The following is a 12772-nucleotide window of genomic DNA, read 5'->3' as shown; positions in this document are numbered from 1 at the left end:
TCCGATCCGATCCGATAGCTAAATGAATCCGTTTCAACCCAATCCGTTTCAATTCGAATCTGATGAGTCCGACCCAAATAAATCCGATCCGTTGATCCGATTTGACATCCCTAGTTATATTCGACTTATTTTGACTTAAACAAGATAAAGTTCAATAAAGTTGAGAAAAAATAAGTATTTTTTTTTTCTCCTCTTCACCCTTCACTACGGAGATTCGTTCCTAGGATATCTCACACATAAATAAGTTTATTTCAGACAAAATTAATAAGTCTTTTTAGATAAAATAAATACAGATAAGCTTAAATACTATAAGTTACAAAGTAAAGCCAATATAACGATAATTAGGTTTATATTTTTAACTTTATTACTTGACAGGAGTCATAATAAAAGGATAAATTTAAAAAAAAAACGTATAGCTTATGAAGTATGCACCGCATAGGTTTCTGAATTTCTTGACCAAAAAGTCAGCTAAACCCTGGACTCATATTCATATAATCATATCCCATTAACAACAACATATAAGATTAAGAACACTACCTTCCTCTTCCTCCATAAAAGTAAACCCCCATTAATTTAACAACGTATAAGCCTTCTCTCGATCATATACAAATTAAGAACGTAAAAACCAATTAAGAAGAATGTTAACACTATCTGCCATCTCCTCGGCTGCCCTGGCCTTTTGGGCATCAGAACAAAAGGCTAAGATCAAGGAAACCAATGCCATGGTCGACACCCTTAATGCCACATTTGAATATCCCATGTCCTGTTTAGGGTCACTCTTAACCAGTCTTCCCCACCAAGATGTGAAAAAACTCGTCTTTATTCGCGGTGTTATTTTGCCAACATCTTTTGCCAATATTGGTGGTCTTGACAAGGTCTCATCGTCGTCGTCGTCGTCGCCTAATCAAGGTGTTGGGTCAGCAATCAATATACTCCGCTCTCCTAAGACCGGTCAGCATGCTGTTGTAGTTGAAAAAACTACCACGGTCAGTATCATCCTTCACCATATCAAAATACTACGTACAATGTCTATAGGGTTTATCTTTTTTTTAAAAAAAAAAATTAAATTTGTGAGGATTAAATTCATAGATTGTTTTTTTTTTCCTGTGTGTTAGCACTTGATTCACCCTTAGGGCTAATACGGATTTGGGGTGAGTTCTGGGTAGATTGAACACGGGTCCTCCCTACCAAGTTCAGCCTCAATCACCACTGAACCAACAAACAATTGGTTTAAATTTATAGGCTTTTAAAAATCTTTAGTAATTTTTTATCAAATAGTTACACATTGGATCAATAGTTTTATGTTCATTAATTATAATCAACCAAATACTTTATTGCGGAGTAAAAGTTTTATGTTCATTAATTATAATCAACCAAATACTTTATTTTCTAATCAAGCTGCTACACTTTATTATCATACGGAGTATAGTTGGTGGTCTTACGGAAGTTCTACTCGGACATTGAATTTATGATTTCCACATCATGTTAATGTGTTGTTTGAACATGTTAAATTTAAATTGTGGGTGATGGAAAAGGTTGCAAGTTGCGAGAATATTTAGTTGTCGCAATCGAGTTTAATTGGTAATTTGGTACATATAGGCACCACGATATGCGTTATCAAAATATTTTTACTATGAAAATAGGTAAATATGGTATTCGATATAAAGAAGGAAACAAATTAGAATATTAAGATTTTTCTAACTTTTTTATGAAACATTTAAATATTTTAGTTTACAATTTAAATCATGATAAATAAAGGCACGGCTTAAAGGTCGCAACACATTTTCGTTAAATTATTTCATTATTCGAACCACGCAGTAGCAATTTCATTATAATGGCCCTGAATTTTTTTATTTTTGACAAGGGAACTTTTTGGTTGCTAATTCACCAAGTTTAAGAAAAGATTCATGTTAAAATTCTCCAACAAAAAAATAAAAGTGACTTTGTGAGTTAATAGAAAAAAAAAACAATTTTGGCAATTTTTGTTCTAATACTCCGTTGGTAGCTGATTTCTATAATTTTTTCTTTCGTCATGTATAAATATTGAAGCACGTATACAATGAAACATCTACCAACTTGATGGGCGACAACAAGAAACAAGAGGGAACTAAAATTGTCTCCAAGGCACGGAAACAGGTAATATGATACAATATGTTTTTTGTTCAATATATGGCTCATAGTCAAGTCAAGTTAATTGTTAGGATTAGACCTGTAAAACAGGTCGGTCGGGTCGGGTTGGGTTGTAAAAAATTATTTTCGGGTTCGGGTTAGATCGGGTCGGTCACTTTCGGGTTCGGGTTTACAAATGCTTGTTCAAGACCCAGAACTTTCGGGTTCGGGTCGACCCAACGGGTTGAGAGATTTTAAAACGCGCATTATATTTTCATTAATTTAGGTGATAAATATACAAAATATGGGCACAAATTAACAAATTTTCCTACATAAGTTTATATTTAGTCAAATTCAACCGTAAAATGGCGTATAATTCAAATTAAAATCATATTACACACAATAATAGTAAAAAACAGCGTGTTTATTATGCTTAAATTTTCTCATAATCGCATTTATTACTATAAATACAACGATTTTCAATCGGTCGGGTCCAAAACGGGTTCGGTCGGGTTTTGACCCATTACTTTTCGGATTGCTCGGGTTCGGATAAAATCGGGTTACGGGTCGCAAAATCTTGTTCAGGACCCAGTATTTTCGGGTCGGGTTCGGGTCGGTTTTCGGGTCGGGTCGATTTTTGACAGGTCTAGTTAGGATTATTACTCAAAACAATTCCATGTCAACAAATTTGAGCTCCAGTCGAAGAACCCTAGCAAATCCAACATGCATGTCCAATATATACTCCCTCTGTCCCTTAATACTTGACCTGTTTTGACCGGACACGTTTGTCAATGCACAACTTTGACCACTAATTTCTTTAAGATGAAGCCAACAAAATATTATATACTAACATTCGTTTTCATACACTAGAAATAAAATAGGGTCAAAGTGAATTATGTGAATAGTGTAAAAAGTCAAAATGGGTCGAGTATTAAGGGGCGGAGGGAGTATATGCTGATCACTTGATTAGCTAGCATATACTTTGTACCTAATATTATATATTAAAACGAATTTAATAAAACCTCACATGAAAATACTATTTCTTATGGATAATGAGAAATCATGGTACAAGTTTGAGCCGAAAAATTACAATAGATAATCTTTTAGGTACGGAGGAAGTGTGAATTATATGATGGATCCCAGTATATGTAAAATTGTGCGAGTGCAGGTTCCCTTTATTATTGCGGATCACATTTCAGTACCATGCAACGAATACGTGGTAATCAACTTAGAGGGTGCAGATGTTGAAGTTCCTCTACAGAAAGTCTCTTATGATAAGAAACATATTTTTACTCACAATCACAATGTAAGTAAGCATATTCGATCACATACATGATACATATATTCCCGATTGTTTAAAAGTTTGAGGCAAATTTGTTAAAAAGGACCTTTTATAATCCAAATTTTGCGAGAAAGGACCTTATATATTTTTTTTTGTGAAATAACACCTTAATGTAAATTTTTTTGCGAGAAAGGACCTTATATAATTTTTTTTTTGTGAAATCACACATTAATGTAATTTTTTTTGCGAAAGACAACCAAGAGTAAATTTCCGGCATTGACTGAGTTTTTTCCGGCCATTGACTTGCACGTGAGAAGCACGTGTGGCATTATTTTGCTAATCACACCCAATTTTCCTCCAAAATTCTAAGCTTTAAAACCTAAAGTTGAAAAGAAAAACCGAAATAAAATCAAGTTTGAAAATTCAAGAGTCAGGAAAATCATTGTCTTTAGCCAACGTAAGCCACACGTGCTGCTCACGTGCAAGTTAATGGCCGGAAAAGCTCAGTCAATGCCGGAAACATTCCTTAGGTCCTTTCTCGCAAAAAAAATTACTTTAAGGTGTGTTTTCACAAAAAAAATTATATAAGGTCCTTTCTCGCAAAATTTGAGTTATAAAAGGTCCTTTTTGGCAAATTTGCCAAAGTTTGACGAGAAATATATACGGAGTAATAATTTGTGGCGTATTATATATAATTAATTACAGGGGCGTGAATTACAAGTTGATGAGGTTACTGAAGAAGAAATCCTTCCAGTGGGTACAGTTGTTACTGCTGTTGGCATCTTTAGCTCTGAAAATGGGATTCCAACTATCAAGCCCTTTCAAGATCTTCCCTATTTCCTGTATATTATTTATTTATCCTTTTTTTGGATTAAAACATCTTAATTAATTAATTAATTAATAATTTTGATGAATTTGTTGTTAATTAATGTGTATTATATTGTAGAACATCCAAGACCAAGAATGAGATGATTGCTGAAGTATCTGCTAAGTTCAAGAATTTAAGAGATACGTCTGATTCACTGTCGCGCTGGTCAGTTGGTTGTGCCTTCTTTGCCTTTGGTGTTTATTTAACACGCCTCGCACAATCTTAAGGTATTTATTCACTACCTACTTTTATAATTGAGTTGCATAAACTGTATGTATGACCATGTTCGGCAAATTTAGTTGTTAACCACGCCTCTTAATTTATGTATTTATCCACTACGTACCTACTTTTATAATTGTGTTGCATATACTATATGACCATGCTCGACAAATCTAATTGTTAACCACACCTCTTAATTAAGGTATTTATCCACTACGTATCTACTTTTATAATTGAGATGCGTATACTGTATGACCATGTTTGGAAAACCCAGTTGTTAACTACACCTCTTAATTAAGGTATTTATCCACTACGTAACTACTTTTATAATTGAGTTGCGTATACTGTATGACATGTTTGACAAACCTAGTTGTTAACCACACCTCTTAATTAAGGTATTTATCCACTGCGCACCTACTTTTATAATTGAGTTGTATATACTGAATGACCATGTTCAGTTAAGATATTTATCCACTACTTACCTACTTTTATAAATGAGTTGCGTATATTGTGTCTGAATGACCATGTTTGGCAAACCTAGTTATTAACCACGTCTCTTAACTAAGGTATTTATATATATGGACTTTCCTAGTGATGCCTTTTCTTTTTATATAGGCATATGATATGATGCGGTGAACAGAGGATATTCCAACACAGAGGCCTGCTTTATACTTGAAGGGCCTACGTTCACTCATACTTATACTACTACATTTACAGTTTGAGAAGTTAGACGGTTATTCTGTTTTTTCTTTTTAATATTCGTGTTTGATTAACACTAGTCGGAGTATAATTAGCATAGAGTATTTGGAACTAAGTCTATATCATCATATATCATTGGTTGTTTTATGAATTTTTCGGTGTATGGGATTACCATGGACCATGGAATACCGTATTCTATGCAGAAGTATGAACTAGTGACACTCCTTTCGTACTCTTTCCTACCGCCCGAAATTAATAGTCACAAAAATAATATTATCCATACTCTATATGTGAATTAATTATTTCATCCATTCCAAAATTAATCGAACTTTTTCATGCTTCCACTTGGTTTCGTGTTTGGTATATGTTTTTTTGATCTTGTTCTATCCTCCTTTGTGCTACTTGCATGTTGGATTCTCCATGTACATTTTCTAAACCAAAATTTCTCATAACCGAAAAGGATAAAAGAATCACTTTTACACAATACATATTCTCAACCCGCACGATCGATCCAATTAAGGCACCGTTTGACAACATTAGCTAAAAATGGACTGAAACTGATAAAGTAGCTGAAATGGGTAAGATAACACCTGAAATTAATAAGGTTCTGAAACTGATAAGGTACCTGTTTGCATTAATTGTTTGGTAAACTAATTTCTTAAGTAACTGAAATTTTTAAGTATTATTTTATTAATATTTATGTATCTAAATATTTCATTATAAGTATAGTTGCAAATAACTCTAAAATTGTTTATACTATCAATACATTAAAATTACAGAGGGAATGTAAGATTTATTACTTTTTTTTTTTGAGGTAAAAGTATTAATGACAGGATTTCCCGTCGTAAAAGAACAATTACAACGTGATTCCTTTACAAGCTCGTTGTGAATGTGGGTTGGATCGTCATAATTGACTACCTCGTCATATTTCACTTAAAATATGGGATTTGTGCCCGTCACAAATAGCCCTTCGTTAATGAGATTTTTTTGTGTGTGTGTAATGTAGTTGTATATATAGAACATGGTAGTTGACTCCTAATAAAATTTATTTATTATTATCTTTTACTAAGTATTTATTTATTATTTAGACTCCTAGCAAAATTTATCTGTTATTGTCTTTTACCGGTATTTGACTTCTATTATATTCAATTTTATCTCACTATTTTTTATTTAGACTCCTAGCAAAATTTATATGTTCCTATTATATTCAATTTTATCTCATTATTTATCATTTAAAATTAAAATTAACATTTGATTACGTGACTGGACAATCTTACGTGAATATTTTAATGTGAATATTTATACAACTTTAAAGATAACCTTATTTTAAAAGAATTAAATAATCCCAACCCTTCATCAAAACCAAAGAAATTTCCTACCTTAAAAAATTAAACTAAGTTGCCTACCACTCAAGTCCCCAAGGCCCAACCTAGAAGCCAACATGTGATATTTCTCTCCTCTTCTTCTTCTACATTTCCTTCTTCTAGTTCAATTCTTTCATATTACCCGAATCTCCTTTCGTTCCTTCAATCCTTCATGTGAAAAAATAAATTAAAGACTCGAATATTTGCCATCTCTGCTATTGTTACTGGGGTTTAAGCGTATCAAATTTGTGATATTTGTACGTAGATTTTCCGGATTTTTTATTTTTTTCGGGAGTTTATAATCTTGTCTTTTGACAGGAAGAAACGAACGAATTTCAGCTGACTGATTTTCAAACGTTACTTTAGATAACGTCTTAATTTCAGTCCATTAACCCATCTTAAATTTTATTTCAACTCTTTCCCAAACGCTTCTAATCATTTAAGGGTAACTTAGAATATTAGCACCTACTCATTTAAGGTGACTAAAAGTGATTGTCAAACAGAGCCTCAGAACACTGAGAGACTGAGGGGTATCAACATGGGACAAAGGGTAAAGTGTTTACCCCCACCCCTTTAAGATTAGTTTTTTTTTGACATAGGAATAAATTAATTGTTACTCATTGTTAAGATTTAGAACAAAAAAATATTATACGGAGTAGTGCGTTAGCGCAACGACTTTTGCGTAAAAAGAAACCAAGTTAATCCAAATAAATCGGTGATAGGTGCATTGTTCCTTCAATTTTATACGTTAATCAACTCACACGTAGATTAATTTTCTTAACAGAAAACCTAACTCATCATTTCGGGTAAGATATTTTATTTGGTTTATCTTACATGTACCAAATGAAGAAGGATTTATCGTTGCATGCATTCCAAGTTTGTAGCAAGTAGTAGTAGTGGAGTAGGTGCTTGTATTTTGGAGGCCACATATTGCCATATTCTTTCATTCATGATTCGTCTTAAATAGCCGTGGAATTTTGTTATTGTACATGATGTTTTGTCCCAATTACACACAACAACAAATATCCAAGTGAGGACCATTTCCATGCATTCAATTGCTTTTGGAGCTGCTTTAACTACGTTGTTGGTTTATGCGACCGATTTCTTGCATTTCTCATTTCAAGGGACAACCATAGTTACGTAGTATTCATTAGTGTTATACGGAACAAATGAAATTGTAAAAATATATGAGTGACTATTTTCGTTCGTACCAACTAGTACTTGATCTAATGGTAAGCTTTGTCGTATCCGAAACCTCAAGCCTCGTATAACCAAACCCCACTAAGGCACTAGTTGGTGATCGATTTTCCTTCGGCACTATTTCTGCGAAAAAAATACTAATAAAAATAGGGAAAACTTCGACAACCAGACTGTTGTTTCCTTCAATCGGGATTTTATTTCTTTAGTATTTAGCTGTTGTTTTTCCTGGCCTATAAAAGAACAAACGTAAACTGACTCGAGGGGTTCCCGAGAAAATCCTCTCCGACGCTCAAGTCAATTCTTGTAGAGAGAGAAAGTAGTGAGAGAGTAAGGTTATGAATAATTGCATACCTGAGTAATGATTAGGTGGGTCATATTTATAGTAATACTGGTGGACATTATTAATAAATATGAGCAATGGTAGGAGTATGAAACCTTGCCTGTAGGAGGTTGAAATATGGGTTTGAGCCCATTAAAGGGTTTGTGTTTAAGGGTAATTGAGTAAATTTCCTTAACAGGGATATTTTGGTAAATTTACCTTAAAAGTGGGTCCTACTAAGGGGTCCAAAGACTCCAAACAAATACCATTTCCCACTCCTCTAACCTATTACTTGGGCCAGTTTGATAATTTGTCTACCCGTGTAGGAGTTGGTTCAGATATTTAATTGGTATTTGGTAAGATACACTTCTCCTTACCATTAAGATTATACTACAACTTTATAAGTTAATACTTTAAAATTAGTTTAACTATGAAATGATTTGCTCTCAACAGAGACCATATACTTTAAAATTAGTTTAACTATGAAATGATTTGCTCTCAACAGAGACCATGTGGTCGTTCTAAATCATAGATACATCAGACTAACTCTTAATTATTTACATACTTGTAACAGTTTTTAATTAATTATTCAACCAAGTATAAGAATTATAACACATATATTCTGAGTTATCCTAAAACGTGAAATGTCGAACTTTTCCAATGTAAGAGGGTATAGAGATGTATGTTAGCCATCTACCGACATAAGCATGCAACGCCAAAACGTCGTAGTATCGTGTCAAATCGTACTTTACTGGTATAATGTTGTGTACAACTTTTTTTTTTTTTTTTGGTCGGAGACTTTTTTTTAATTTTGCAATGGCTTTGGACCTCTAATATTTATGCAATGTGTCGATAAGATGAGATAATAATCAATTTAATAATTATAAATACAAGTTCAATCATTTCCATTGGTAAATAGCAACCATTTTTTAAATTTTATTTTATAAAAAATGGTTGGTTTTTTGTGTTTAAAATTTAGAGATGGCAGAGCATCGAATCTAAAGTAATGTCAGAAGGGAAATGCAAAGGTAGATAAGATGCGAGGGGAGTAGGAACGCTATACGAAACATCTAATCTTACTTACAAAGTAAAGTCATTAAAACCGTATACATGAACTCTTGAAATCGAATCTCATCTTATCTTATCTTATCTTACTCGATCTGTAGACAAATCTCATTTTGATACTTAAAAATATCGATCGATCTTCGTTTCGCCTTTCCGAACCGGATCGGAACGGAGTGAAATTGAATTCGATCTGAATGACAAGTTTGCCACCTCTAATAAATGTTACGACGTAGCCTTATAAATGTCACAATCGGAGTTAGACACGTAACCTAGAGGGTGTTAAAACGCAGAATGGGGGGTGTTAGGTCCTTGTTCCAAGTGTTAGAAAGGAAATGGAGTAGCATGCAATATAATTCCCATCTCAAACATCATTATCACTGAGACACTGACGATGGGTAGTGGCACCCTTTTCCAAATCGTCCCATGCAATTCTACAGAGTCGTGCTTTAATTTGTTATTTTTTCTTAATTGCTTGAAAGTGATTTTTCCCACACCCCCATAATTAAATTACCACAATTGTCCCTCCAATAAATCCATCTCTATGGATTGGGAATTTCTGAACCCAACTCCATCTACCTTTAGCATGTGTCACTAACCTATCTTAAATAAATACGGAGTACGGAGTATATCTTAAATAAATACAGAGTATATATCATGTATTCATGCTTGTATCCGGAAAGTACAGTTGCATACATTATTGTTTTTATAATGTTCGGAAATAATTACGTAGTATAAAACTTTAAACACGGATTTGGATATATAAATTATCTTAAATATGGAGTATCATTGCTTATAGATCTAACACGCCAGATTGTTGCATCACTTGTATGGACTACGGAATAGTTCGCCTTTGCTGATCGAAGGGACAAAATATCAACCTAAATCGATGAAATACAAAGTCTATGTTAGCTAGGAAACTTAGGATCGAGTTAGGAGTTATGCGTAATTGCATATAGTTTAAAAGTTGAACTAAAATCACTTGAGCATGTATATTCTCATACTAAACACCAATCTAAACAAGTTACGGAGTATTACATCTTGTATTGTATCTTATAGGGGGAAAAAAAATGAATTACAGAATGCATTTATAGTCCTATTATTGCCTTTGTAACTTATTTGCATAATAAAGCAAACACTATACAGAATATTTTGTAGCACATTTATGAAAACAGTTTTAGTAAAATGACAAGGAGTCCTAGTATTGGAACAAAAGAATATTTGAAGGGGAATAATATGTTGTTGAGAAGCCAGTTACGTACGTTGCTTATAGGTCTAGCTAGTTAGGGTAATGTTTTTTATACGGAATATTTGCTAATAATTGGATCCGAGGGATAATTAAGAGTCAGAGTCGTGATTACTTTATCCTAATTGGTAAATCATTAAAATTTCAAAAGAAATTCTTCAAACATAGCTTTATATCTTCCATTCTGTTTTGAAATAATGACAACACCTTATATTTTCACGATTTTTTTTTTTTTTCAACGCTTCTCATGTTATCATTATAGGAGCTGATTATTTATGGTTATTGATTTATTTTCCTTACACAAAAGTTGTTACAAGTTAGTTAGTCCTAGTCAGCAAGTTGTTAGGCTAAGCTTGTAGTATTGTTGTATTTAAACTGCTGCTTTCTCTTTTCTTCTTTCTCACGAGATTCAGTTAATGGAAAACTGATAATTCTCTCCAAAATATCTTCATGCTTGCGCCTAGTTTCTATATGGTATCAGAGCTTAATCTCTGGTAAGAGATTGAGGTTGCTTGATCTTGAGGTTTTTCTCATATTATTAACAGATTAAAGATCTGTTTTCGATCATCTTATCTGAAAATTTGTTGCGAAAATTTCTGCGATTGCGAAATTTTCTTGCGCAAAGTTATAGAATCAGATTGATTGTTCACCTAAGATTGTGATGGCGTTTGATGATTCAGAAGAAAATCAATCACAAACTCAAAACAACAATATGAATCAAGGAGGTAATAGTGATAATCTTGATCCTTATTTCATTGCAAATTCTGATAATCCGACTTCTGCATTAGTTGCTGTAGTATTTTCTGGTACAAATTTTGTGCGATGGAGCAGAAATGTTAAACGAGCCTTAATTGCTAAGAACAAGGAGGGTTTCATCAATGGTGAGATAGCTAAACCTGTAATTAATCATAAGGATTACTTAAAATGGAAGCGTGCTGATTTTATGGTAATCAGCTGGATCTTAAGCTCAATGAATCATGATTTAGCTGATGATTTTGGATACATTGACACTGCTGTGGAATTATGGAGAGAATTGACTGAAAGATTTGGTCAATCCAATGGACCATTGGTCTATCAGCTGAAAAAGGAGATTGAGAATTTGACTCAGCAAAACATGACTATTGTCAGTTATTATGGAAAACTGAAGAAACTTTGGGATGAAATGCAGAATTTGAGGGCATTTCCTACCTGTTCTTGTGGTGCTTTGTTACAATGCAGTTGTAACTTCATGAAGAAGGTAGCTGAATTTGAAGAAGAAGACAAGATGATGAAATTCCTACTTGGTTTGAATGGTGGATTTGAAAACACTGTGACTAATGTTCTGTCAATGGATCCATTACCTAGCATAAACAGAGTATTTTCTATTACTCAACAGATTGAAAAACAGAAAGAAGTGCACTACAAGAAATTGATTAATTTCCGACCGCCAAAAGTAGTTGGTAAAACACGAAATACGGTTGGTAAATGTTTTAGCGACCGCCAACGGTCGTAAAAGGGCGGTCAGTGTTCACCTGGACGGTAATTAAGAAAACTCCGACTGTAAAGCGGTCGCTAAACTTTACCGTCTGAAATAGCGACTGCTTAGGAGTTGGTATTTTATCGACTGCCGTTACAGTCGGTAATTTAATTTAGCGACTGCCATAGCAGTCGCTAATTTAACGACTGCCTTGGTAGTCGCTAAATTAACGACTGCTAAAGCGGTTGGCAATTTACTAATTTACCGACCAACAAAGCAGTCGGTAAATTACCGACTGCTTAGTTGGTCGTTAAATTAGTAAATTTCCGACCGCTTTGGCAGACGGTAAAATTAATTAAAAAAAAAAATCAAAACCATCCAACTGGAAAGAAAACCAGTGAATGGTTTTGATTTCTTCAAAGCAAAATAATTTGAGTTGGCGTGCTTCAATAGTCTTCAATATCCAAATCCAAGATTCACAATTGAGGATAAATTAATTCCCAAAACAATAACCCAGCTTAATTAAGAACAATTACACGGAACAAAGAAAATGGTATGAATTAATTACCAACATACACATATAGAGATAAAATAACAATTTATAAAGAGAGCGCTTAAATAAATCCAATCCAGAAAATAGATTTATATATCTGAATAAAATTAATTACAAGGATGCAAAAAAATAACCACCCAAAAATTAAGACTAATATCAAGAATAATCTTAAAAAATCTAGATCTACAACTAAAACATGATAATCATGTACAAAAACCACTAGTCTTGGATTTTTCACCAAAAAACATCAATCTTGGATTCTTTATCAGAAATCCAAATCTTTTTCACCATAAAACATCAATCGGGATCCTCCATTCTTTGACTAAAACCTAAAAACCAACCTTTTCCAGTGATATTTTGTCGGAGATGGAATTGCAAGTCGGGATCCTCCATTC

The 12772-nt window shown here is 33.4% G+C and overlaps 1 protein-coding gene across 1 annotated transcript; it reads left to right on the top strand.

Moving 5' to 3' along the window:
- The first annotated feature begins 423 nt into the window (after positions 1-423).
- On the top strand, positions 424-5398 carry LOC110803018 (E3 ubiquitin-protein ligase SPL2-like). The gene is made up of 6 exons (XM_022008479.2): positions 424-986; positions 2050-2136; positions 3278-3415; positions 4097-4233; positions 4338-4486; positions 5094-5398. The coding sequence occupies exons 1-5, from the start codon at positions 639-641 to the stop codon at positions 4483-4485; spliced, it is 858 nt and encodes a 285-aa protein (XP_021864171.1). The 5' UTR covers positions 424-638; the 3' UTR covers position 4486; positions 5094-5398.
- The last annotated feature ends 7374 nt before the right edge of the window (positions 5399-12772 follow it).

This window comes from Spinacia oleracea, chromosome 1 (assembly GCF_020520425.1).
Source record: "Spinacia oleracea cultivar Varoflay chromosome 1, BTI_SOV_V1, whole genome shotgun sequence".
Taxonomy (NCBI): domain Eukaryota; kingdom Viridiplantae; phylum Streptophyta; class Magnoliopsida; order Caryophyllales; family Amaranthaceae; genus Spinacia; species Spinacia oleracea.
The sequence above is the reverse complement of the archived record's forward strand: the minus strand, read 5'-3'. Positions and strand labels throughout refer to the sequence as shown.

What these genes read in the sequence shown, in the direction of transcription:
- LOC110803018 (XM_022008479.2), top strand. Translation starts at nt 639, where the DNA reads ATGTTAACACTATCTGCCATCTCCTCGGCTGCCCTGGCCTTTTGGGCA. An exon ending in TAGTTGAAAAAACTACCACG is followed by an intron (nt 987 to 2,049) that starts GTCAGTATCATC and finishes TAAATATTGAAG; the next exon opens with CACGTATACAATGAAACATC. An exon ending in CAAGATCTTCCCTATTTCCT is followed by an intron (nt 4,234 to 4,337) that starts GTATATTATTTA and finishes ATTATATTGTAG; the next exon opens with AACATCCAAGACCAAGAATG.